Here is a 27,561-nt window from a genome sequence, read left to right on the forward strand (position 1 = left end):
AAATAAAATCTTTAAAAAAAATAAAGATGTATTGTCCACACCCAGAGTCTACCATGAAGGGTCACCCTTTTCTCCTAAACCCACTCCTGCCACAGCCCCTGTCCTGTGCGCCACCTCTCCTTCCAGTCCTGCCTCCTCTGAGCCCTCCCTTCCATCCCCACCCTCCCCAGTGAGCATGGAGAGTCCATCCCTCCCAAGAGGAAGGACCACAGGGCTGTACCCAGCCTCCCTCACTCCTAGGCACAGCCGTGTGACCCATGTAGCCAGTAAACTAAAAAGGGAGAACTACCTGGAGGTTCTGGGAAAGATTTTCCTCATTGGATCCCCTCCTTCCAGCCTTGAAAGCAGTGGTCAGAAATCATGGCAGTTGAAACTACAGCAGCCCACTTGGAAGCCTGAGGCAAAGACAGCGCACCAGAAATGACGGAAGGTGGGATGGGAGGAGCCAGGGTCTCTGATGACATTGGTGACTTTCTGCACCCTTCCTCTAGGTTGCCAAATAATTAAATGTCTATGTTTGTTAAACCACTGTTAGCCAGATACTCTGGTACTTGCAATGGAAAGAATCCCAACAGAAATGCAGAGCTTTGTACCCGTGAGCCCCTGGGCTCAACCTGGGCTATTGCCATTCCTGCTTGAGGACCAATGATGGAAGTAGAACATGAGGAAGAGAACAAGATGGCTCTGCCCCTCACGGCCTGGTGACCATTGGCAAGTGGCCCATTCCCTAACTGGGCGTCTTTCTCCATTGGAAATTGGGGAGGGCCCTGTGGCTCCCTAGGGGACCGTCCTCTAGCACACCCCAGTCTGGAACCATGACACTGGGCCATCTCAGAGGGTTTTGCTACCTTAAAATCACCCTAACCTCATGATGTAGGACAGGCCACTTCAGCTGGATGTGGGGGAAGGGGCAGTGCTGGGCATCCTAGAGAAGGGGATTCACAAAAACCACCCAGAACCACATACAGAGGATGGTTTGCACAGGGCCTGCCTGGAGTGCTGAGCTCCGACTTGGCCTGGCTTCAGTGGGAAATGGTGAGGCATGGACTGCTCTTGACTGGAGGAATGTCATTGGTCCAACCTGAGTCCTAATTCTGTGTCCATCTTCCAGGGTTCCCGGGCATTTCTCAAGCTCTGCTGGAAGGAGGCTCAGTCTGGTGGCAGGAGGATGCAGGAATTCAGAGGCCTTTTGTGTGACCAGGGGTGGGGGTGCATCTGAGCCTGTCTTCTTCCTCAAGAAGATGAACCTGCGACAGGCCATCTGGTTTACCCGCTGGGCCACAGGCAAACACCTGGTTCTTCCCCTGATCTGGATCAGAGCCAAGAGTGAGAAAGAGAAAAATAACAACAACACTGCTTGGGGGCTGCCAGGCACATCACTCATTGTGGCCAGCACTGGGCCCACCTCCTTGCACCGCCCTAATCCTCAACACCAGGGCTATAGGCTTGGTCATGCCCCATTCAGCAGATGGGGAAAGTGAGGCTTGCGGAGGTGACAAAGCAGCTGGTGAGACAGAAGGTCAGGACTTAGGCCCAGATCATCAGACCCCAGACACTCCCAGGGCGGGGGCCCAGCAGCCACCAACTGCTGACATCCTGTCCTGTGCATGCCTCCTCCCTGCTGCCACCGTCACAAGGAAGAGAGGCAGCTTGAAGAGAAACCATGTGGCCCCGATTCCCGACTTCCTGAGATACACACAGGAACAGGACCTCATCTCCCAGCTACTCTTGTGGCTGCAAATATTTACATCCAAATACATCCCTGTATGCCATATTTTTGCCTTAAGCAGCCTGGGAGTCTATCCTCACACATTGGGAGGAGGTGAGGCCTGGCATAGGAGGGACTTGCCTTCCAGGGGAGCTGATGACAATCTTGCAAAAGTTATAGAAGGTTGGTTTGTGTGCCTGAGCCAGTCTCCTCCCCTTTCAAGCTGCTGACAAGCCCAAGACAGGATGGAGAGGAGAAAGAAAGGGCAAAAAGGAGAAAACTCTATCAAAGCCCAGATGAGGCTTCTTTCTGTTCTTTCTGAAGCAAACACACTGTGCCCAGGTCGGCCAAGTTCATGGCCTTGTGGACTCGAAGGGAATGCAGTTACAGCCCATCACTAAAGCAAGGGCCGGATGCGGCTTCTCTGCAGGCAGGGCAGCTTGGCCAAGGGGCGTGGGAAACTTTAGCCCAAGGAGTCAGAGAGAAACCAGGAGCCAGGACAGAGTCAGTGCCCAGCGTCTCACCCTACCCCTCCCTCCACCTGGGGCTCCTCAGAGGGAAAGTGTTGGAGAGGGGCTTCCCCCTTTGAAGCATGGCTGATCAAGGGAGCAGAGTGGGCAAGACCCCAGGACCCAGAGGATGGGGCCTTGCAGGCACGTGGTCTGAGGCCAGGCCCATCCCCCACCACCCCCAGGAGTGCTGGGTCATAGGGAAGTAACACTCTACAGCATCCTTCTCTGGGCCTTGGTTTCCCATTCTGCTGAATGGGCAGCCCTGCCTGCCTGCTCCTCCACGAGGAGCTGAGTGACTGGTGAGGAGCAAAGAAATCTAGGGTGGGGCCAGAGGGGTTGTGTGTGGGAAGGTTGGGGTCATCACCCCAGCAAGATCCTCCACCTTGTTATCTGGCCACCCTTCAGGGTCTGGTCCAGATCCCCCCGGCTAGGTCCCAAACCCCAGCTGTCTGAGCAGGTGACATGAGGAGATTGCTCTGAGCTTCTTAGTGATGGGGTGTTAACAGCTCCAGTCTCCTTGGGTGCTTGGCAGACTCAGCGAGACCTCAAAAAGCTATCGGCGCATTTCGGTGCTCAGTAAATTGGAGCTTTACTGTCATAGCTGTCACTGCTAGCATTTTCATTTCCTTTCTCTGACTTGCTCAGGCACAGGTGTGGCACCTTCCCCATGGCTCCGAGTTTGCTCAGCGGCACCCTGAGCTGGGGAGTGGTGCATGAGGCATCCAGCCCTAGGCTGCCCTGAGCAAGAGCATGGGGCAGGTTTTTCCTGCCCGGTCCTTGTCACCAAACACCACCTGATGACACCTCATTCGGGACCTGGACACAGAGTTTGGCTGCCTACTAGGCACTGGGTTAGAGGGTGCTGGCCTGACTTGGCTCACATGGAGCTGCCCAAATGTCCCCATTCAGCCTCTTCCGGAGCTGCCTGGTAACTTATATCCCCCTTGGGGGGCTCTGGGACTCTGGGATGTCACCCCTCTAAAGAAGCACCCTACTCTTTAAATAGGACCGGTATAAGATGTCCATTGCATTGTGTTTCCACTGATGTGTTCAGCCATCCATCCACCCATCTACCTATCCAGCCAGACAGCCACTCACCCATTTACCTATACATATACCCTCCCACCTACCTATCTGTTCATCCATCCACCGTTCTAACCATTATCCATCCATCTGTCTACTCACCCACCCATCCACCAGTCGACTATCCAGCTACCCACACCTCCCATCCACCCACAAATCTATTCATCCCTCCATCTACCCTTCCATCTACCCACTCCTCTACTCAGCCAGCTAGCCTGCCACCCACCCACCCACCTACCCACCCACCCACCCCTTTCTGTCACTTACCCATTCATCCATCCATCCACTCAGTCATCCATCCACCATCATGAACCCATCAACCCATTTACCTATTCATCTACCCAGCAGTCCTGGGACTCCTGTGTGCTTGGAGAAAAAGCAGAAATATGAAGCCCAGTCTGATGGGCTTCCCTGCCCACCTCCATTTAGGGTCACCCCTCCTCTGGCTTCCCTCCAGCTCTCTGACTTTTTTGAACCTTTCTGAAAGCCTGAAGGTGAGACCATCTCAGGGCATCTCTACCTGGGCTCTCCCCACCTCCCTACAGGCAATTTCTAACTGATCCCTCAGTCACATCTTCCAAATCACCTCCACTAACACCCTCATGGGCTGCACCTGTTAGGGGCTTATTGAGCAGGAATAGGGCTGTCCTGGGCCCAGGTATGACCCCAGAGTGGACCCGCATAGTATTTGTAGGAAAATAGGCAGGAAAGGAAAAAGTAGGGGAGGTGGGACAAAAGGAAAAGGGGAGGTCCCTGGCCCTCTTTACTCCACTCCCCCTGCAGATGGCAATGGTCTCTGAGGGAGCAGCTCTCGGACCAAGAGAGACCAGCCCAGGACCCCTTTGCACCACCTCCAGCTGCAGCGGCTTCCTCCTCAGCTCCTTATCTCCCAGGCTGCCCAGCTCCAAAAGCCACAGCCAACGTCTGCTTCCCCACAGACACCAACCGCCTGGCCCGGGGCAGGGGGTGGGGAGCTGGGAGCAGGCAAATACCCCCAAGGAGGCCACCAAGGGACCAGGGCAGACCCCACTCATGGGAAACTTTCTTCTCCTTCCGACCCAAACTCGGGAAGCCCCCATAATTAAAAAACCAGGCAGGACGGAGGACTTATCACAAAAGTGGAAGTATCCCATCTGTGAGGGGTGCTCCCGCAGGTGCAAGACACCCAACATCTGCCCGGAGCTGGGCATGGGGGCTGCCCCACCCAGGCTGCTATGCTGTTGGCTTCACAGAGGGCTTCTCAGTTCCCAACTCAAAAACCCACCCCCCACCCGCCTCTTGAGGCCTGGAAAACAACAATGACGGTGACAAGAATACTAATACCAGCTCTCAGAGTCACAGCTGCATCGCTGCAGACTACGTGGTAGACCACGCTCAGAGTTTCAGTGCAGTGCCTCCTCTCCCAGGAACAATCTGGGAGCTGGGACCACTGCAATCACCATGTCGTGCCAAGGAGGACACTGGCCAGGGGAGGGCACCCTCAGATCCTGAATCCCAGTCTGAGTCAGAGCATGGGAAGCTAGGAAGGGCCATGAGGACAATGCTGATGCCCAGGGGCTGGCCAGGGGGCTCACAGACCCTCTTCTGCACCTGAGCTCTGGAGCCAGGTAGGGAGGCCATGCACGTGGCAGTCCCTTCCAGGAACAGTTTTGTCCCTGCACGGGCTCTAGAAGGATGCCCAAACTGCTGTGACAGAACTGGCCCCTGAATAGTGACAAGGAGGGGAAGTGTGTACTTTTCTCAGTGCTTCCTTCTGCACTGTTTGAATTAGTCACCATGTGCAGGTATTACCTAAAAACTCAATTCAATCAAAATAGCCCAGAAGCCTTCGTGCCAGCCCTGGGTCTACAAATTGCTCACGGTGGCCTGGGTGAGGCCACTGCACCTGCAGCTGTGGTTGGTCCCCAGGGAGTGGGCCACAGGACTAGCAGAGGAGCATGGGTAACAGAGCATATATCTCCTTTGTGAAGGTGCTTCTTATCTGCTGGCTTCCCACAGTGGTGAGCTTTTTAGTGCTTATGATATGCTTCCTCTTTGCCAGTTAGGCGCACAGAAGGGAGGGGACTCCAGGCACCCCCTGGTGTCCGAGTGGTCACAGAGGGCTCTCATGTGGTTTGTGGAGTCCCTCAGACTGAGGAGCAGCCCCAGCTGCCCCAGCAATTCCATCCATGAGCCAGACTTGGCCTATGTTTCCCCAATGTATCTACTGAGATGCGTGTATAAAGGTCTCAAAGGAGCTCCCAGCCAGGAGGCCAGGACCCTCACAATGCTGTGCAGGTGGCCAAGCACAAAGAGGGGGCTCCTGGCAGACAGTACTTCCAGAGAAGTGGGGCCAGCAGCCCCAGGCAGCTGCTGCAGAACCCTGAGTGGAGAGGGGCTGGCCAGAGCACCCGGACCAGACCAGAACTCATCTTGAGATCTGGCTCAAGGGCATAGCCCATGCCAACAGAGGGTTGGCCCCAACAATGGGGTTTAGGAAAAATCTAGCTAGAGGAGCAGGAGGAGAGCCTCTGACCACTCCAGGCTGAAGGCAGGGCCGGGCCAGGGCCAGGCGGGTGGGAAGACAGGTGGGTGGGGCTGGCAGGTGGAGACTCAGTCAGGATGCACACTGACCCCATGTGCTACTCTGAGCCCCCACCTACGTCCAGAAAACACACCCAGCAGGCCAGGGCCCAGGTGGGTGGGGTGTCACCGGTCTGTGGTAGGAGGAAGTTATTGGAAAGTCAGACCGGAATGGCTGAGAGGGAAGGCTGGGCAGGGCCGGGCCCAGATGGTTCCTGTTGAGGAAGCGGTAGGCACAGCTGCATGGTTGCTTCCCTGTCCCTCAGACACACTATCATGGTGACACAGCTGGCTGCCTCGCCTGCAGGCTGCAGGGAGACCTTCCCCCACTGCCAGCCTCCCCAAGCCCGCCCCGAATCACATGAGCCCCTGTGGCCTCCCACCCCTTCCCCAGGCAGGCGACAGCGGCTGCCTGAAGGCCCAGAGCTGACTGGGACACAGAGGCCTCTGGTTCTCAGAAACCCCAGCTGGCCAGGGCCCCTCATCTCACCCTTGAGGCCCCACCAAGTCAGTAAACACACTTACAACTAAGCTTGACCCCAGCCCCACGCTGCCCCTGCTGTCCCCTGGAGGCCTGTCTGCCTTGCACTCAGGACTCAGTCTGCCGGATCTACCTCCAGCTCCATGTCCTACGCATCCCTGGTGCTGGATAGCAGGCTCCTGGCGTCTGCCAGCTGCTCGGTTCCCCAGGGTCCCAGGAAGGGCAGCCAAGGTAAGGGGATGGGGGGAAGGGAGAGCAGCTGGAGCAGGTGGCCGGAGAGGGTGACATCTCCAAGCTGCTGCTTGCCCAGCTCTGTTGACAGCTCCAGCCTGCTGTGTTGACTCACCTCAAACATCCACACAGCCTCCCCACAGGGCACATCCCACACAGCTGGGGCAGGTGGCCCAGAGAGTACCCACCAGGTGCCAGGCTGGGTGTGTGGGTCCCGCCGAGAGGCAGATGCTGGAGGCAGGGGCTGCTGAGCCCCATTAGGAGAGTGGGCTCTGTGTTCCTCACTGGATAGGGTCCTGGATTCGGTGAAAGAGGTGATGTGCAGCAGGCTGGGGTGCACAGAGCCCTTCTCCTGAGAGACTCCAGGATGTGGAGACTGGATGAGGAAACTTAGGCCAGAGGGGAGAGGGCCTAGCCCAGGGCCCCAGGAGCGAGTGGTGGTCCACACTGGACCCTGCCCCTGTCCCTGCCAAGGAGCAGCCCTACCAGCATTCCCTCCCTTTTCACCCAGTGTCAGAAGGAAGTGGAGGGCCACGGAGAACCTGGCCTCTGTCCTTCCTGACAACCCTGACTTTAGCTGTTAAGTCCTTGGGGGCCCTGCAAGACGTCATTCCAGGACGCAGGGGCTGGAAAAACTGCAAGCAGATGGCCCCCTTTCTTAACCCACAGCCACATGACCATGCTCCAAGGAGACTTGGAAACCTTCCAGAGCTCACGGCCCCAAGCCTCACTTCTGCAGTCCTTTCCAGGGACCAAGCAGGCCCCTGACAGCCATGTTCAGCACCCCAACCCAGGGGCAGCCCTCCCTCCTCCGTAGAGAGACCACTTTCCCATAGCAGGTTCTTACCTGCTGCCACTCAGGGGCCCAAGGGCCAACCCTCTGTGTTGGGACTCAGCCCACACTGGAGTGGCCTGACTTCACATACAGTAGCGAGCATGTTAGTTGGCTTCTCCTAATTGAGGAGCAGATGCCTACAAGGAGATGCCAGGTTGCTGGCCTGGGGATGCTCTGGTCCAGTCCCGCTCCTGATCGGCACCACGAGCAGCCATACCTGACCCCTCTGCCCTAAAATTAGCAGCCCAGTTCTGCCAACCGCCGATGTGCCCTGGGCCAAGCTCTCCTCACCTGCGCCTTAGTTTCCTTGTGTGTCAACCCCCATTCTCCTGCTTCCTGATGGAGTGTAGGGGTGGCTCTCACAGGCCAGGGCAGAAAAGAAGGGGAAAGGAGGGTGGGGTGTGCATGAGAACTGCTGGCTGCTATGTCGTTTGAACGGCAGCAGAGTTGGGGGGTAATGACTTGTGAAAGAGTTTGAGGCCCAGAGGTTGCCATGAATCCAGCTGCACTCGCGTCACCTGCCATTTTGGTTGGGCTGCAAATACCTGGGGCCAATGGTCTGGGTGGACCTCTGAGTCAAATTCTCAGCCATGGGTTTATTGACCTCATGGTCACTGTGCATCCCAAGAAAGGCACTGCTTGCTCGGGATGGGGGTTCATGGAGAGGAGGGAAAGCAGTATGTATTTGGCTAGTGGGTTGGGTTGAGGGCTTACCTGAGTATGAAGGTCCCAGCCTTGTGACACTGGCTTTTAGGAGCTCATGTCCCATCTTCTCTAAATGACCTGACCCCAAAGACAGCCAGTGGGAAACATCCTGCCCCCCCCCCTCGCCCCGGGTTCGCCCAGGGGAACAAATGCAGGTCTCTGTGGTGCCTGGAGGCAGCACCAGGGAAGAAGCTGTGGGCTGGGCTGCAAGGAGCCCTCCGGGGGGCTTGGGGTACTAGGGGGCCACAAGAGGGCTTCAGGCTGCATAGCTTCCTGTACAGCTTCCTCAGCCTGCAGTCTTCCCCAGCGTCTATGAAAACCTTTGGGACCCAAAACCACATTCAGTGGCTCCAAACTCTGGAAAGAACAGCAAATCCCATCTTTTAAAGCTGAAGTGTAAGATTCTTTCTGTCTGAGAACAAACATAAATAAATGCTGCCCTGCTGTTTGGTAGTGAATGGGAGAGGAAGGGGCTTCAGGGCTGAAGATGGGGGAACCATCAGACCCCACGGCCAAATGCAGGGCAGCCCCGAGCAGCCTGGCCCCTCTCTGGCCAATCACCTCAGAAACTAGGGTTCTCGTCAGCCCCACTGTGGCAGAGGGTCCAGGACCCACCAGGACCCCACAGTGCTGAGGAGCCGCCAAAGGCAGGAGACAACCTGGGGGAGGAAGGAACTTCATTTAGAAGAGAGTTTGCTGCGCTCAGGTTTGTTAGATACCTACTGTGTTTACTAGGAGCTATGCAGGAACTGGGGGCTTGGCCCCACAAAACCACCTTCCAGATGCGCAGACCGAAGGTCAGGGTGCTGTGTTCCCACAGAATGGAGAGGTGGGCCTCAGGACACCTGGGAGAGGTACAGGGAGTAGAGGCCTTGAAATCTGCTCATGATTTAGCCTGAGGCAGAGGAGGCAAGCGCGTGCGCGTGCCCGTGTGTGTGTGTGTGTGTGTGTCTGTCAGGGGGTGAGTTTGGGGAGTAGTGACTACCCTGAGACACACTTGCTTGGTATCACCTGAGAGGCTAGCATGAGATACAGGTAGCAGAATTCAGCTTGAGCACTGGCATAGTGGGCATCCTGGAGAGTGGGCATCCATAGTACCCACTGGAGAGTGGGCATCCTGCCATCGGAGGATTCCAAGCAAAGGCAGGCTGAGATGTTCGGGGTGTCAGTCTGAATCCCATGGAGGGTGCTGTTCTATGAGGAAGCCCGAAGCTGCCAGAACCCAGCCTTGGGTCACCTGATCCAGAGGCAGGGTTCAGAGGCCACCACAGTCGCCGAATGGCATGGACTTCTCCTCCCACCTTGCCTTCCCTCCCCCACGCTGCTCCTCCCCCTCTAGCTGCTACCTGACCACAGGCTTTTCTCTGGAATGTTCTCTGCCTGGAATGCTCTTCCTGCTGTATTAATTTTCTGGGGCCCTAGAACAAATTACCATAAACCAGTGACTTAAAACAACAGAAATCTATTCCCTCCAGTTCTAGAGGCAGAGTCCGAAGCCTGGTGTGGGCAGGGCCGCACTCCCTGGTCCTTGGTGTCAGGTCCTTTCAGCCTCTTTCCGCTCCTGGGGGCTCCAGGCGTCCCCGGCTTGTGGCCAGTTCACTTGTCTCTGCTTCCATCATCACGCATCCTCTCTGTGTGTTTCTCCACGTTCTCTCCTCTTATAAGGACATGTCACTGGATTTAGGGCCACTCCAATCCAGGTGACCAGTGCTCCAACTGTCCTGCCTGCATTGCAGGCAGCAGGATTGGGGGCGGTGCCCAGAGCCTGCACAGCCCACACTTCCACCACGTGTGGCTAGGGAGTGGGCACATGGCTTCCAGCTATAGGGGAGGCTAGGTGCCTCCCAGGGAGTGAGCAATCTGAAGCCAGAGGAGTCTCTGTCTCAACAGGTTCTGCCCCACTTTTGATTCAGCCCTGGCCCCTGTGGGGGGATGGTCAGCTGTGGATGCTGGTGGATTCACACAGGGAAGGCCCAGAGCACCTGGGATTAGAGCGTGCATGTGAAAGGACGTTAGAGTCACAGCCTCTCTCTGCCATGAGGGACTGAACGCAAATCCCACAGTGACCGTCTGACCTGTGACATGCGAATGACTATCCATCCATGCTGTGCGAACTGCTGTTAGCACTTACTTGACCTTGACTCTACTGCCACTCTTGCCCCTACTCTGCTCACTCACCGCAGGCTTATTCCCACAGTGGCCCACTTCCTGTCCCCTCCTTGTTGATCACACAACGTCGTCGGGGGACCCTCTGTGAGGACCAAAGCTCAGGGCCTGCCAAGCCGCTGTGACTGCCACCACAGGAGGCACTGAGGTTCCTAGGGGCACACAGCAGGCAAGAGCAGAGGCACTACTGAGCCCAGTTCTGCCCACCCCGAGAATGGATGCAGAGGCACGCAGCCTGAGGGCCCATTTAGGGTGGAAAGCTGGCCCCAGAGTCTTTGCCAGACCAGGTGGTCCTGGCAGAAAACCAGTAGTGCAAGGATGGGGCAATAGAGTGTGGACAGCTAGCAGAGGAGTCATTTTCAAAGGCCAAAGTGAGTGGTGGGGACAGCACAGAAGTCTGGGAGGGGGGTGAGTGGGAATAGAGGGGGGGAGCCAGGAGAGGGAGTAAGGCTATGGACGTCCAGAGAGCCAGGGCACTCCCAGGGAGGTAAACTGCAGAGCAAACACCCACCTCTCTCCCGCCCCAACCCCCTACATCTCCCGAAGCCCCTGGACAGTCCCCAGGACCAACTTCCAGGGCACAAAGCAGGGGAGCAGGGGTTCAACTTTGGGACCAGTGAATGTTCTGGGCTAAGTCCCACAGCCAATTCCAAGTACAGAGTCCCCACCCCCGTGTCCTTGAGTCAGGAAGGGGAGGAAGCCTGTGGAGGGAGGACTCTGCTCTACCCCAGACCCTAGGAAAGTGGGTCTCCTTTCCTCCCCTGGAAAATGTGGAGTGTCCTTTCCCTGGGACCTGCAGTTTCTATTGAAACTTGCCCATTACTTCGTCATCCCTCAAATCCTCAGGGCAAGCCTTTGGGTCCAGTCAGCAAGAGGCCACTGACCATCGATGTCCTCCTCAACCATCAGACCCTGAATCTGAGCCTAGGAAGACAGGCCCATAGGGCAGGGTGTCATCCAGGGGAACAGGGTACAATCCAAGCCAGCTTCCTGGAGGAAGTGGTCCCACAGAGGCAGCTGGAGGAGGCAAAGAACACTTTCACTTCTTGACTAGTCCTGAGAAGAGAGGCACACTTAACCTGCCTGCACTGGGCTGCGTGGAGCTTCCTCGTGCACTTTCACTTCCGTGACTGCAGTTGACCAGAGTTGCACAGCCTAGAAGAGCAGCCTGGGGAGAGACCCAACCTGGTCGTAGCTCAGCCAAGACTCCCCATCCAGTGCTCCGTCCTCAAAATGTCCACTTGGGATAGGGCTGGAGGAGGGGAGAGGGCCAGGGGCAGGCATGGTGAGAGAGAAGAGGGCTTCTTCCAGCACCACCCACCCTGTAAGTGCACTCCAGGCCGGCCAGGCATCTGTGGACTACAAGTCATTCATATCAGTTGTTACAGAGCCAAAGCTGTTTTGCTGCAGGCACTAATGAAATTCTCATCCTCAAAACCACGTGCATGTTCCACTGGCATGTGGCTCTTTTCCTATCCCTTGTCCCAGTGCCCCCTTGGTCACAGTGCCCCAGGGTGTCTGGGTCAGAGGCCCATATTTGCACACATCTAGAGCTGGCAGGTCAGCGGTATGGGGTGCAGCCTGCCCTCGGGTGCGCTCACCTAAGTTGACACAACTGAAGGCGTAGACACCTGCAAGCGTCCCTGCTTAGGTTCAGCTGCCTCTACTGCAGGTGGGAGGACTCGGGTGGCATTTCCAGGGGCTCCGCAACACTTGGATGACTAGCAGGGAATGCACCAGGACGCCCGTCTCTCGAACAAGGCAGGTCGTCTGAGTGGGCCATGATCTGCCTCAAACTCAGCAAACCCTGACTGAGGATGTGGGAAAGGGCCTCTGTGGTTGTTCCCTCCACGTACAGGCTGCTGGAGGGGAGGGGACAGGCAGAACAGGACTGGCGATTCCATTCCAGGCTCCTTTCTAGCCCCAGGTATGACTTCCTCCCATCCATACTTCAAGGCATCATTGACTTGGTTGTACAGGGCAGAGCACAAATCAGAGAAGTCAAGGAACCTGCCTAAGGTCACACAGCATTGCTGTTAGGGCTGGAGACCTCCCCTTCTGCTGAGCATCCTCTCCAGGAGGAGATGTAGCGCAGGTGGGACTTGGGATGGGGATCCCTTTTGCACCCACAACGTCTCTTGTAAAAGCCACCCCATGCAGTCCGTACCCGCAGCTGGACCCTCCAAGAGCCTTCAGACCCTCCTTCAGTAGGGTCTGCCTGCTGCACACCAAGGAGCCCAAGGCAGGTGCTGCCTGGTGCCCACAGCTGACACCTGGATTAAGCACATCCCAGCTGATGGGGCCCCACAATCCTTGGGGAGCCCCTGCCCCTCTGCTGGTTGCTGTCTTGAAACCTCTTGAAAAGTGGGCTCACCCCTGCCCAGGCTGAATACCACCCTCCACTGAAGTGTACGTGGTGTTGGAGTGCCCACTCCACCAAGCCGAGAGGGTTCTAGGGGATGGGGCCCTCTGAACTTGACTTTCACTCTCGGTGGGGGGCAGGTGTGGAAATGGCCTTCTTGAGAGGGCCACTTGCCAGCGTGGCACTCACAGCCCTGAGGGACATGTGACCATACCCCTTCCCTGGGTCTGCACAGCTTCACAAGCACGTAGAGGGGATGGAAGGTGAAGGGCAGCCGAGGAGGCCTGAGAGGAACAGGGAGGGTCAGAGGAGGCTGCTTGAGGACGAGACCTTGGGCAGGGTTCTGTGCTCTGGTCTCTGTAGTCTGGCTTCCCTGAGTCTCGGTTTGCTCCTCTGCAAGGGCATCGGGTTGGACCGGAGCCATAGGTGAGATGGGAGGGCTGGGCTAGGAGCCAGCTTTGACACCGACCCATGACCCAGGAGGCTTGTCTGGGATGACAGCCAGCACCCACAGAGGCTAGGGGATGGTAAGGGACACCCCCTTTACCTATACCCACCTGGCCCAGTGCCCAGCTTGCCTTCCAGAACCGCCTTGCTCTCATCCTCATGCCTATCCCTTCTCGGAATCCTGGCTGTGACCCCCTGCAGTCCCTCCCCCAGCAAAGGCCACTTGGTGCAGCTGAGAGGGAGCCCATGGAGAAGGAAGTGGGGAATTTACTCTGCCCTGCGGGCTCCCAGGGCTTCCTCCTTCCTCCCAAATTGTGTACATTTTGAGTGTTGTGGAAAGCCCCAAATTCACAGACCCTCGGAGGGGGGAGTGGAGTGGGAGGAAGGACAAGCAGGAGGGGCAGGAAAGACCTTACACACTGGCCCAGCCTCCAGGCTGCTGGGTCCTGGGATCCGAGGCCATCCAGGGCCAGTCCAGCCATTTCTGTCTGAGGCTCAGGGCTTCCTCAGAAATGGGGCCCCTCTGCAGAATTCTGGGCCTGAGAACCTGGGGTTTTCTCATGTCTGGGTTCTCTTATTCAAAGATTTCAGGTCTCCAGCTGCTGCTCTGGTCAGGGCTGCTGCCAGCCAGGCCATGGGACCCCAACACCCAGAGCTCAATCCAGAGCTCCGAGAGGTTGTAGCTTGCCTGAAGGCCCCAGGCCCCACCTCCCTCTGGACCCCCCTCGCTGACCTCACACCTACTGCTGTCTCAGCCAGGAGAGGAAAGAGTCTTCCTCCCTAGAAGTGCTGTGTAGCCCAACTCCCTCCTTCTCCCCACTTGTTTCCCAGGGATCCTCAGTGCAGCGTGTTGTCTCTGTGTCCTCCCGGCCCTGAACAGACAGACAGACAGATGGAGAGATGTCAGAGCCCATTCTTTCCCCTCCACCACCACAGCATTTTCTAGACCAAGGTCGGGACCACACAACCTAAAAGCGGGTGAGAGTCAGGTGACAAAAAGTGCAAGTCAGAACCCATGTCACTCCCCTGTTTGGGGCCCTCAAGGGCATTGCACCCCGAAATTCTCCAAGGCCCAGGAGGCCAGCTGAGGGGCTGAGCTTGACCCCAGACTCTCAGCCAGGACTTCCTTGTCTGCAGCTGGAGGGACTGTCCCCACCTGGGGGGCTCTCCAGGCGGGGGCTCCACCCAGAACTTCGGGGCAGAGAGTGCAGCTGCTGCAGGGGAGACAGGAGCAGGCAACTTCCTGTCGGAAACTGAAACTGCCAGGTGCTTCCCTCCCTCCTGAGGTGACCCAGAGACAGCTGGACCCGAAGTCCTGCAGCCCCACCCCTCAGGGGCTGCTGTCCCTGGTGGGGCCAGGAAGCTTCCCCTTCGGGCAAGCACCTGTGTCCACCCTGACTTGGCCTTTCACTTCTCCCCACACCATGCACCTCTGAGCCTCAGTTCACCACCTGTGAGATGGACTGAGGTGGCCCCTGCCCCCTGGGGAGGGCAAGTGCCGGAGCCTCGAAGCCCTGCCTCCATCTGGGGCTGCCAGTCTGATTTGCACCACCCTCACGAAGGGTTCCAAAGTCTTCGGACAAAACCCAGGAAGCAAAATACCTTAGTCATTTTAACGCAAACCCTTGCAAAAATGATAGCACTTCAGATAGATCAAATTTAACAGACTATTGAAGCCAGTTTTTGCTTGTTTCTCCTTACTCCTTCACTATGGCTGCCAGAACACGAAACATTTCACACGTGCCTCGGGTTCAAGTCCTGCTCAAGGTGCTGCTTGGAGTCCACAGGACTCGGGAGACAGGAAACGCAGCGCTCAGCTGTCACCAGCATCTGGGTCTCTAACGTGCCCCTTGTGCATCTCACCCCTTTCTCTTTGTGGCCAATCTTTAATTTAAATTATGAAATAGTTCGCGCGCACACACACACACACACACACCAGAAAAACCCCACCAGGGAAGCCAACAGGACAAGCAAGCTGGCTCCCTCCCTGCCCCTTTCTCGTTAAAAAGGAATTTCATAGACTCAGAGCCCCTACCGGGACACCACGCCACTCTGGGGTGGTGAGACGGCTCCGCTGGTGAGCTGTTTCAGGCCGCTCTGCTGGGGCTGGACCCAGCTCAGGGTCCTTCGGTGGGCCTTGGCCACGTGGCTTGGCCCCAACCCCCGTCTCCACTCTCTTGTCAGTAGAGCAGAGCCGGTAACGCTTATCAGCACTCAGAGCCACTCTGTGTGTCTTTCCCGGGTACATTGTGACTTTCCGTGTTTTACACTGTTATACATTCTATGCGTTCTTTTGCAATTTTCTGTTTTCTCTCCTCACAGTCATTTTACAGGGCATTAGTGCCAGTGGCTCCTTCACAGCTGTCCCCATGGTCGTACAAGCCCAGGCGGGGCCAGAGGATGGAGCAATAGGGAGAGTCCCTCCCAGTTCTGGGGGAGAGGCCTTCTGTACAAAGTGTCTAGTAAAGTTTCTGGAGGTTGTGAGCGTTAGCGCGTGGCTCCTGGGGGAGTTCCAAGCTCTCCAAAGCCTAGGCAGGAGGCAGGGCACTGAGTGGGGCACCTCTGAGCACACGAGGGACCTCAGCCAACTAAGCCTCATCTTTTCTGAACATAGGTTCAGTAGTCAACCCAGGTGAGGACGTGGTGGGAAGTCCAGCTTTGACGAGTAGGTGGGAGGGCGGCCAGGGAGACTGGGCACCCAGCCCTCTCTCCGCTCTGTGTGCAAGCACTCACAGCAGCTGGGGCCCTCCATGGCTCCCGTGTGCTCCTGCTGAGGACGGGTTAAACCTGCAGTGCTCTGGGGGAAAGTCCTGGCATCATGAGAGATGTGGCCTTTGAAGCATGAGGCCTCCGAGTGAGCTGGAAAACCCCACTCCACTCCAGGAGGCAAGAGACAGGGTTCCAGGGGGTCAGGGGAAAGGCCTTGGCCCTCCGTGGTGCTAGAAGGAAGAGGAGGCTGAGGGGACTTCTGCAGCTGCTGTTTGCTGGCCGAGCCTGCAAACCCCACCAACAACAGCCTCCTACCCCACCAACAACAGCCACGGCAGGAACGAGGGGGCCTTGGCCTGCCCTAGAAAGGTCAGGAGACTGAGCTAGTGGGAGGGCACCCCTGCCAGTCCCTTGATGAGCCCTGGAACATGTACTAGAGCAGTGTCTCATGCTGCTGGTAGGGCTGCCCCAGCTCCTAGGATTGGGCCTGGAGTGGGCAGCACAGGAGACTGCAGCTGCCTCTGACATCACAGCAGCCAGCTGGGGCATGGGGGTCTGTGGGAGCCAAATGGGGACCCTGTGGGGGTCTAGGCCAAGGTGGCAGTGGTTGTAATCACATTTCCCAGTCACGGAGCTCTTAGGGACGTGCTTTCCTTCATCCTCTGGTGTCTGTGAGGGAGGTGTGTTGGCACTCAGCTTTGCCCCTACACACCAAGACAGCACAGTGGCCACTGGGGGAGGGGGGAGGAATCTGCCACGTGTTGGGCCTCAAGGCCTATTGTCGAGGCCACTGGTTCAGTGTTTTTACTTGGTTTTGCCTGCAGGCCTTCTGACGTGTTCTTGAAAAGCCAAGTCCCCTTTAAGGTGATATTTCTTACAAAATGGCCTCGCTCTGCTCAGTCACACCAAACCCTAGGGTTGCCTCTTTTTTGGTGGATGACAGTGGCCCATGGATACCAGAGAAGTTTGCAAAAGTAACAATGAGCTACATCCCACAACCTGGCCACAGACAGAGTCAGGACTTGGCACTCCCCCACTGTCCCCACGAAGCCCCGAGTTAGCGAGGGCTGCACAAAGCCCACTCCTGTTTCACTCACCTTCTGCCCTGGGGGCAGGCACCCGGCCCACTCAGTATGAATCATGGCAGCGGAAGGGCCCAGGAACCCTGGGGGTCAGGAACTGCGAATATTGTTCTGAACCAGCACCTGGGGGTAGGACCCGTGGCCACGGTGCCCGCGAACCAGTTTGCAAAATCTAAGTACTATTGTTTAAACAGTCACAACAGTGGTGTTGTGCGGTGTGCTGTGCATTTTCTACCATACTAAGCACCTATTTTATGAAAACCTTGAAGCCACAGATTTAGTGCTCTTGATTCATGGAAATGTCGCCACAGAATCAAACTGCCGGGCCGGTCTGCTCTGGAAACCATTCTAACCAGACCGATGCTTGTCTGCTTTTCATTCCAATGAGTCTGTTTTTAAATGATGCAACTGTCTCACTTCGGAATTCCAATTGTGATATAAATGGACGGATTCATGGATGGATGGAGGGGTAGGTGGTGGGTTAGAAGGATGGATGGATTGATGGTGGATGGATGGATGGATGGATGGATGGATGGATGAACTGGTAGAAAAGAAAGAAAGTAGGCAGACAGGCAGGAAGAAAAGTTCAAAGGATACCTTTCAAAAAGGTGAAAAGCGTAAGTCTTACATGAACACGTGTCAAACACGTGTCTCTCTCATCGACAAGGGAACAGCAGAGGGCAAAGTTGATTCCAGGGGGGGTAATCTGCATGAAGACCGGTAAACCAGTCAGTAAAGCACAAACGTTTCTATGGAACAAAAGTAGTTTGCCACTTGTCCATTTCTTACGACTTAACACCTAACTGGCAGAGTCTGGGACCCAATCAGCAATAAATAGAAAGTCAACATAGGCATATCCCCTAAGGGCCACCAACCCTTGGCAGCTGCAGGCTTGACACCAAGAGGACATGAGGAAGGTGGGGGGTGGGGGGCATGGGGGGGCTTGGTGCTTTTTGTGCCTTGAGGCAAAGCATTGTGGTTGGATTTGGGCTGCATGCAGAGAAGAGTCAGGAGAGGCGAGGTAAAAAGCAGAATGGGCAGACCACTGGCCCCTTTTTTCCCAGGGTAATCTGGAAGTCGAGGACCCCTCCGATTCCTTTAAGCTTCCTTGCTCAGGTACTTGGAAAGTCCTGAGTGCAAGCTCATTTTGAAGGTCCCAGAAATAGGGTGAGGGACTTCCTGCCTGCTGCATGGGACAGGGCTGGGTGGCCAGGGTGTGGCAGGGGTTCTCTGTACTCTTTTCACTGGAAAACAGAACCCCTATTCTTTCTGAGGACACCGCTGCAAGCCAACTGCCCTCCATTCAGTGTCCCCTCTTCATGGTGAGGAAATAGGCACTCAGAGAAACGAGGAGCTCCTCAACCTCTGGGCTGGACCCCAAACTCTGCCTGCTGCCTCCCCGCCCACTCTCTGCTACTGTCTGCAATTCAGTGGAGGTATTGTCATGCAGGTCTGCATTTTGCCTGGTCATTTCACTGCCAGAACAGTGAAGTGGCAACATTTGCTGAAAGAATTTGTGAGAACAAGTTGGTGGAAACATGGATGAACCTGCAAAAATTATACTAAGTGAAAGAAGCCAGACACAAAACGCCTCATTCCATTCATACAAAGTCCAGAACAGGCAAATCCACAGACACAGAAAGTAATCAGTGGTTGCCAGGGCCTGGGGGAGGGAGTAATGGGAAGTAGCTGCTGAAGGGGGTGGAGTTCACTTTGGGGACAAGGAAAAGCCCCGAAACTAGGCAGAGGTGACGACCACGCAGCCGTGCGAATGCACCACTGCCAATGCACCGTTCTTTTAAATATTTTTGTATTGTTCTTTTTCAAGTGGCTAAAAGGGTAAATTTTATATTCTGTGTATTCAATCACAATAAAAAAATCTTCCATTTCTTTTTCTAAAAAAGCATGGAAAGGGAGCACTTCATCCAGGCTTCAGGGGTCTCGCTGACCCACCCAATGCGTGTCCTGCAAACAGGGAACAGTGACTTTGCCCCAGGGAATCCTGTGTAACCTTCCCCTCTCCAGGGCTGTGGCCCATTATCTCCCTCCAGCTCTGGGCCTGTGCAGCTTCCTCTAGCTTTCCCTCCAGATTCCAGATTTGCTGTGGGAGGAGCCAGCCCCCAGCATCCTGCTTGCTGCCCTAGCCAGGTGCTTATCTGCCCAGGAGCCCCTCCGCTGCCCTGGGGGGTGCGGCTAAAAAGAGAGGACGCAGAGGCCCCTTCTTTATCTCCTCCTCTGCAGGCAACAGATCACGTTTGATCCTGCCTGTGGTCCAACCTCCCCAAGGCACCTCTGCACACCTGGAGTGCAGGGTGCACACTTCTATCCCCTTCTGAGCAGGAGGGATCAGGGTATACCTGTGTGCAGAAACCAGCCAGGGGGCTGGAGCCTGTGACTCTCAGGGTGCAGGACACCAGGGTGTGTCCTCCCCATTGTGACACCAGGCTTCTGGGGGCATCTGTGTTGGGGGACTGCTGAGTGCCTCCAGCGGGACGAGGAGATGCTGAGCGTGATGGCGCCCTGAAGGGCTCAACCAGTAACACGTCTGAAATGCAGCTGCTGAGAACACTCAGACATCTGAGTCCAAGTCCACCTCTCAAGGGGCCTTGTGGGTGAGTACCTGCACCGGCTGGTCTGAGCTGCAGGTGTGGCCAGTTTGTCACCGTGCATTTCTGCCGAGCTTGGGCGAGGTCACATCATTCTTCACAACACAGTACTCCCTGCGTTGTGCTCCTGGGCCGGGGTGCTTCCTGCAGGTCCCGGGTCAGTAGTCATACACTATCCACAGGGAACCGTTGTCCACCCCCTACCCATGGGTGACTGATACTTTTTAAAATGCAATTAAAATGTCACATCACAGCAAGTTGCCATAGAAGTACCTCTCTCTCCGCTCTCTTTCTCTCAGACTTTCCGCAGTTCTCTTGTCTGAGCACCACCCTTAGTTACTCTGTCCTGGGTGAGGAGTCGCCTGGCCTTTCTAAATCCTCTTTATACACCCCTTATGGCAGCTTTGGTTGAGTGCGGGCCTGAGAACCAGAGGGTTACCGACTCCATTCCCAGCCAGAGCACGTGCCTGGGTTACAGTCCAGGTCTCCAGTAGGCAACCACAGACTGATGTTTCTCTTGCTCTCTTTCTCTCTCCCTTCCCCTCCCTCTGAAAATAAATAAATAGAATCTTTTTTTAAAAAGCGTAGTTTTTAAAAAAAGACAGAGAGCACTAGCGACATCAAGCAGGGTGGAAATAAGGGAGGCCCAGGACAAAGAGGACACAACCCCCTCCGCTCAGGACAAGGCCCTGGGCAGACAGACCTCTCTGGGTTCTGAGGCTTCCTCCAGAAAGAGAGCCGCAGTGGAAGTCAGAGTCCAAGTGAACAGAATTGCGGTGTGAGTACATCCCAACCGCTGACTAGGACACACACTGAAAATTCTTCACTGCTTATCTGAAATTCTAACTCAACGAGACATCTTGTGTTTTTATTTCTTAAATCTGCCAGCCCCGAACATGAAGGATTTGAACCCCGTATCCATAGCAGGGTTGCCTTTAGCTGCAAACAGCAGAAAACGAATAGCAGTATAAACAGGGCTGTTTGGTTTAGCCCGTATAACAAAAACTCAGAGGCAATTCGGTCAGGCTGGTACAGCGATGAAGCCATCTGGTTGCAGGGTTGGTTTGTTTGTTTCTTTTCTTTTTCTTTCTTTTTTTTTTTTTTTGCTCATTCTCTTCTGCCATCCTCTGATTTGTAGCTTTCTAGTTGCAAAGTGGCTACACTCCCTCCAGACATCACATTTGCCTTCCACACAGGAAAAAAAGAGCAAGAGAAAAGGTACAGAAGACAAAAACTGGGCTAGTCAGTCCTTTTTTATAAGGAAACTTGTAGACACCCAGCTCAACAGACTTGCTAGGGTCCCAGTCCAAATCTCTAAGGTCCTTCTCACACCAGGACTTCCTGGCTTCTAACCTCACATCTCCTGAACTGTATTCAAACAGTCCCACACCCATAACCCAGCTGTGGCCCCACGAAGTCAGCATAGCAGGTGACACTATGATCGTTTGACAAGTTGCAGTCCTCACTGAACCTGGAGGAGGAGGAGACACTGTATCGCCTGCGGCCCCTGCTCCAAGGGGCAGTCACCACGCCGCTCTTATCTAAATGACCATCCCAAGAGAGTGGGTGGTGGCAGCAGTGACCTGAGGTTCCCAGGCTCTCCCCTGAAGGGTCACATCTTTCTCTGCAGGTTTCTAGTGAATATCATCCAACGGAGCCGCAGACGTGTCTCCCCTGGAGTTTTACTAATCTTTTTAAACAAAAATCCAGTTGTCTGCCCGCCCTGGGGCTGGGACAGTGGGGGTGGGGAGTGTTTGGATGCCAAAGCTTCTCTTTCCCAGTTTTCTTTCTAGCACCTTCCGAAGCTGCCAGGGAGGAAAGGGGAAAGGTGGGAGCTCCCCTGGGGTCCTTGTCTCCTAACTCTTCTCTTCTTCAACGCTTTCCTTCCACCCTGCTCCGCCCTGGCTTTTCTGGCAGTCACGGCATTGCGTTGATTCATTTCTAGTACATTCTCGCCTGTGACTCAGCTTTAGTGGGGTGGCACGCCCCATGCCGCCCCCTGCCTCTGTCCTCACCAGCGGCCCTCACGATAACTCCCCAGGCCATTAGCCTCCCCTCAGGCCCTGAGCACCCCATGCTCCTTCCAGGCTCGGCTTTGCACTCGCACTCTGTCAGCTGCATCCCTCCCCACAGACCCGCCTTCATCTGCTAATGTGACTTTGACCTCCATCACCAAGGAGGCCCCCTCTGCTCTCTGACGGGGAGGTACCCCCGACTGTCACAGCCCCCCAGTGATCACAGCACCTATCCGTGTGACTGTCCGGTTTCCACCTGAGCAGGGTGGCATCAGTCCCACAGGTCAGCACCCTCGGCACCTGGCACACAGCCTGCCCTGGAGTGTCCGAGAGTCAACAGCTCTGTGAGTGACCCCACCCCTGAGGGAAGGGTCTGGGACCCACTCCTGCTTCGGTCCTATTGAACTTGAATGCTTTTTAAACATGAATGGCAGGAGGTGAGGTTTTTACTCGGCTCACCTTCGGTCTCCAGCCCTGGAGGGTGCCTGGCCCAGCTGGGCACTCAGGCACAGGGGGTGAGCAAGCGAGCACCTGGAGGGCCCGGCTGGGGCAGGGGCTCGGAGAGGAATCCAAAAGGTGGCCTCAGTCTGCGGAAGGTGCCAGCAGAGCTGGCTCTGGCCTGATACAATGGAGCCTGGGGCACCCCAGAAATAAATTTGCCTCCCTTCCTCAGGCCAAAGCAGACTGCTGAAAGGGGACTAAGCTGGACGCTCCATCTGCCCCCGCCCCCCCTCACTACCCCACCTCACTCCAACCCTGCATCTGAGAAGTGGGAGTCTTTCCCCCTCTACCATCAGGATTCTTCCACAAACAAACCCGCATGTGGTGCCCAAGGATGTTCAGAACTTGAGTGTTTCCATGTGAGAAACCTTTCCTCCTCCATCCCCACCGCCATCCCCTGCCTGGCTTCACCCTCACATCCCTCCCTAATAAACTTCTCCTTTCCCTCCAGGAGGAGTTCCCCATTCGAGGCGACCACACCAGCCTCAACTTCTCCCTGGAGTTTCAGGTTCTTAGTTATTTTAGGTCCTCTTCCCCACACGGCCGGCTGGCGCACGGAGTGCTTTCCTCTCCAGGCGGGCATCGTTGCTGTGGTTCCTGGGACTCCTGCTCCCTGCCCCTGGGTCTTCCTTGAGCCTCGCTGCCTGGTGCACTGCTGGCTGCACCCAGTCCCTCCCCAGCCCTCCTCCCTCCCCTCCCCCACCTGTTCCCTGGCTTCTCCCCTTGAGCAAGGGGGAAGAATGTGTGCTTTAGAAGGTGCTTTGGTTCTGGGTGTACTTTGATTTTAAAACTGCTGTCTCGAGATAACTCACATAGCATGAAATTCAGCCATTGAACGTGTACAATTTCTGTGACGGCAGTACAATCCAAGCTGTGCTTGCAGCATCATGATCTAATTTTAGAACATTTTCATCTCTCTTAAAAGAAACGGTGTAGCCTTAGAAGTCACCCCCAGCTCTTGCCAGCCACCCATCTACTTTCTGTCTCTGGGTCTGCCTGTTCTAGACACCTCACATGAATTGGACCATAGGATAGGCAGGCTTTGTGTCTGACTCCTCTCACTCAGCATGATGTTCCCAAGCTCCCTCCACACTCCAGTGTGTGCGAGGGCTTCATTCTCTTTCTGGCTGAATCATATTCCATTGCCAGGACTGTGCCAGCCTTCGAGTTAGCGTTGCTTGGCTGGGGAGCCTGGCATCATGGGCGTGAACCAGCCCTGCCACTTGCACGTTGTGTGCCTCTCTTGCGAGTTACCGGCCCTCTCTTGGCCTTGACTGGCAAGTTGTGTAACGGGGACGGTAAGAACAGCCACTCAGGACTGGCTTGAGGATTTAGTGGGGGTGGGCAGGACGCATGGGGAGTGGCCTACCAGTGCAGGCAGGAGGTGACACGCTGATGCTAGCTGTCATCTCTACCACCATGCTATCAGGGGTGACCGAAAGTGCCCTGAGTTTGCGCTGTGTGCACAGCACTGCTGTCCGCATTGTGTCCCAGCCCCTCAGCAAGTATTGCGTTTGCTGCCAGAGGGGGGCCCAGGGACCAAAGCCATGAGACGGAGGTGTTTTTAGGGAACAGGCACAGCAGCAGTTCTGGTGAGGGGTCCCAGCAGTAGTCTGGGTTTCCTGGCTAGCGAGCAAGCTCTACGACCTTACAGAGCACCTGGGGAGAGTGAGGATTCTGGGCTCCTGGCAGAAACTCATCCTCCATGGGTCTGACCCACAGCTGCCATGGGACACGGTCACGGGGCTCAAGTACAGGGGTGGCTTCCTTTCTGCGGGAAAGTAGGACAGGGTCTCGGACAGGCACTTTAGGCTTCAGATACTGCCCTGGGAGTGAGTCGTGTGTTCTGGGATGTCGGGTTCTGCATGTACACCCTGGCTGATGCGCAGCAACTAGCCAGGAGGTAAGCCCTATGGGAGCGAGTGGGAGAGCCTGCAGAGCCCCAGCCTTTGCCCTGGACCACCTGCTAGGGGCTGCCAATGCTCCGGGGAGCAGGGTGGTCCCTGGGGACAAAGATGACCTCAACATCCCCCAGGAAGAAGCTGGGGGTGCTCTGCGTCCCACGGGGCCAGGAGGCTTTGCTCGTGATGACTTTCTTGTGATGAGGACTGGCATGCACAGCAGGCCCGACTCAGTGATTATCCCCCTGTGCACAGAAGAAATGCAGCCCTGCTCCCCAGGTGTTCCGGCCTCTCCACTCAGAGGGGCTGCTGAGCCTCTGGGGGCTGGGGGCCCAGGCCACGGTCCTCTCCACCACACTGCTGACACCCCAGAGCCCCTCCCCAAATTCCCAGGGGACGGTATATTGTGCTATCCTGACCTGCTGTCTGTGGCCGAGGGGTGGGGCCACAAGGTAGCTCTTGACTGTTAGTGCGACGGAAGGTGGGGGGGTTCGTCCTCATGGGTGAGAACCGTGTCATATTGTTTGGCCTCCACTGTGGTTGGCAGCACCTGTAAGAGGCCTCGGCCACACTCAGGCAAGTGTGAGCTGCGATGCATACAACTATCACTAAGGAACATGACTGTTCAGCTCAGAATTTGGGAAAGAGCCTCAAGCGTGTGAGCAGGGATGGGTGCCTCAGGGTCCTGCTAACCCCCAGTCCCTGCAGGCTCATTTCTGCCCACCAGCACTTGCCCCACCACAGGCAGGCAGCACTGGCAGCCCCCATTAGAATCCCCCTGATGAGCAGCACAGTAGCAGAGAGGCTTCTCTGCCACGCTCAGTATCAGACCCCAGGAAGGATCCAGGTGTTGCCAGCCACCCCACCCTCCACCTGCGGGAGGCCAGAGTGGAGGTGTTTTCCCAATGGCCCTGTCTGGCCAGGGGCCCACCTCATGGCCAGAGGGCAGGTCTGTTTCCAGAAGAAAAGGGGTGCCGTGCCATCTGAGCACCCAAACCCGCGTGTCTCCCCATGCCCAGTGCTGTCTGCACGCCAGCGTAGGAGCAGGTGAAGAGGCGTCCACGTCCCTGGGTGGCAGACAGAGACTGAGGCTTGGAGAGGCGCTGGACTCCACGAGGTCCAGAGACCAGAGAGAGGGTTCCTTAGAACCCTCCAAGGAACCCCACAACTTTATGCCGTTAAGATTTATGAGACTTAATCACAGCAAAACAAACCCAAATATTTATTTTCCCAAGAGGAAATTAAGATTTTAATAGGCAGAGATTCCATTCCCTGAGCACTGCGTAGCAATGGAAGCAGCTTTGCCATCCAGCTCTCACACACAGCCCAAACACAGAGAAATTCACCTGTCAGTGTCCCTGCCCCACTCCCCAGGTGGGCCCCTGTGCCTGTGCTGTCCCTGCCTGGCACTCCCCCTCCTGCCCTGCAGTCAGGTCCTGTCCAGATGCTCTGACTTCCAGGCTGGTCTGGAAATCTGCCAGCCACTGAAAGCAGCATCTCAGGGCAGGGTCCATGTCTCCTCTTTCTGGGCGGACACTGGCCGCCCTGAATCAGCTCTTCCTACACTCATTCTTTCATGCACTCATCCCTGGCGCTGCCTGGCCCAGGAACATGGGGCAGGAGGCAGAAGTAAGGTGTGGTGGTTCGTCTGCTGGGGGTATCCGGCTTTGGGGACCCAGGGCTTGCTTCTGGTCTTTTCCGCCACCCTTTGTCTTACAGGTGCCCTGGCAGGGCAAGGAGAAAAGGAGGAGGGGCCCTTGCCTCTATAGCCAGTCTCTTCTGTTAAGAAAACAGCTTTCCTGGCTGTGCCTCGGCCACAACGGGTGGGTGGGAATGCAAGGGACAGCCTGGGTCCCATGGTCAGACCCTCTGCTGGATGGGCTCCTGTTCCTTTGAACAAGTGGGGGGCCCCATGCCCCATCAGACCCCAGCAGGGGCTCTCCTCGCAGAATTGAGGCACAGGGACTGGGTGGAGGGAGCCGAGACCCCTGGCCAAACCCAGAGTTTCCCTCTCTGAGGCTCAGCCTCCGCGTCTGTGAAGTCAATGGTTTCACCTGGCAACCTCAGGGGTCTCTTCTCCTGTACAAGCCCCCTCCACCCTCCCATCCTCAGAGCCAGGACAGCCCGGCGAGTGGCATCTTTCCTTCTCTGTGTCCTGCCATTGAGGGTCACAGACGGAGGACAGTAGTGGCAACACCCTGGATAGGGTGTTGGGATAGGGACGTGAGGGAGATCTAGGGAGGCCAGAGGACAGGAGGGCGCACCACCAGCACACACTTCCTGCTCTGCTTCCTCCGCCCCTAGTGTTGCTCCTCGGGAAGGGGCATTTTTATGGGCGTATTTAAGGGACAAACGAGGAACAGGTGGCTTTCTCTTTGCCGGCAAGGATGGCCATTCATTTCCTCAGCCACTCATTCAGCAGCAAACAAACACAGCTAGCTCTCTGTGGGTTCAGGATTCTTCATACCCCAGACCACAGTGGAGGCAGTGGAGTCCTGGGGGGACCCAGGAATAGCTGTGACTGGGCTGTTTGAGGGGAGGGCTTGGTGGGGGGCTCTCAGCAGCCCTGGGAGGAGCAGGATGTTTTGGAGGCAGCTGTGTGCTTACCTGAGGGGGCTGGAGCTGGAGAACAGTGAGGTGGGGGACTTTATCTCAGGTGGAGTGACAGGACCAGATTCATCTTGTGGAAAGCTCTCCAGGTGCCCTGCAGAAGGCCCGGAGGCCATCCCGGCTCAAGAGATAATAAACGGCCCTGTCGGAGAGGGAGATGGATGTGGGCTTGGAGATCATCCATCCCGGGGCCTGCCCAGGTCTCAGGCTGACAAATGGACCTCTTCCACCTTGGACCGCAGCAGGCAGGCCTGTTCTTATTGCTCATGCTCACAGAGCTCAGCAGCTTGCAGCAGCTCCCAGCAGCACCCAGCTGCTCCGGCCCAGCGCTCAGTAGGCACAGCGGGGCTGCCAGGGCTGGGAAGTGCCGAAGGGGCGGGGGGCACAAACTACTTCCCCCATAGGGGCTTTGGGGTGAGGTGTGTGTCAGGACGTGTGGCGGCAGGTGACGGAACACCCCTGCTCCCATGTCTCTCAAGGGAGCGCAGGCAGGACCCAGGATCTGAAATGTGTTGGCTGGAGGAACAGGCTCCAGGAAGGGCAAGGATGGGACTGCCTCAGGGCCCCCAGGTCCAGCCAGGGTGCTGCAGGAACACCCTCCCTGCTCTCTCCAAACAGACTCGGCCCAGCGGTTCTAGGCGTGCCTCCTGAACGAAGAAAAGAGACAGGCCTCTGTTCCAGGTCAAAAAATTCCAGAGAAGGATTGTAATTGGCTCAGCTTGGATCAGCTTGCCCTTTTTTAAAAAAATTATGTTTTATTGATTATGCTATTACAGTTGTAGCAATTTTCTCCCTTTGTGCCCCTCCACCCAACACCTCCCCCATGTCCTCAGGCAATCCCCGCACCATTGTTCATGTTCCTGGGTCAGGCATATAAATTCTTTGGCTTCTCCATTTCCTATACTGTACTTTATATCCCCATGGCTAATCTGTAACTACCTAATCTGTAACTGCCTTTGTACTTCTTAATCGCCTCACCTCTTCACCCACTCCCCCACACCCCCTCCCATCTGGCAACCATCTAAATGCTCTCTGTGTTGATCAT

General features: G+C 56.1%; 1 protein-coding gene across 2 annotated transcripts in view; it reads left to right on the forward strand.

Annotated features, from left to right (window-relative positions):
• The first annotated feature begins 6,251 nt into the window (after positions 1-6,251).
• CBFA2T3 (CBFA2/RUNX1 partner transcriptional co-repressor 3) overlaps positions 6,252-27,561 on the forward strand; it is a 97,436-nt gene continuing 76,126 nt past the window's right edge. Inside the window, exon 1 of one of the 2 annotated variants that reach the window (XM_037040167.1) lies at positions 6,252-6,577. In XM_037040167.1, the coding sequence (XP_036896062.1) occupies positions 6,490-6,577 (88 nt within the window). In that variant the 5' untranslated portion in view covers positions 6,252-6,489. The remainder of the gene's footprint in view (positions 6,578-27,561) is intronic. The other variant, XM_037040168.1, reaches the window with a different exon arrangement.

The sequence above is a fragment of the Sturnira hondurensis genome, unplaced genomic scaffold (assembly GCF_014824575.4).
Source record: "Sturnira hondurensis isolate 20B ecotype Veracruz unplaced genomic scaffold, ASM1482457v3 Scaffold0002597, whole genome shotgun sequence".
Taxonomy (NCBI): Eukaryota; Metazoa; Chordata; class Mammalia; order Chiroptera; family Phyllostomidae; genus Sturnira; species Sturnira hondurensis.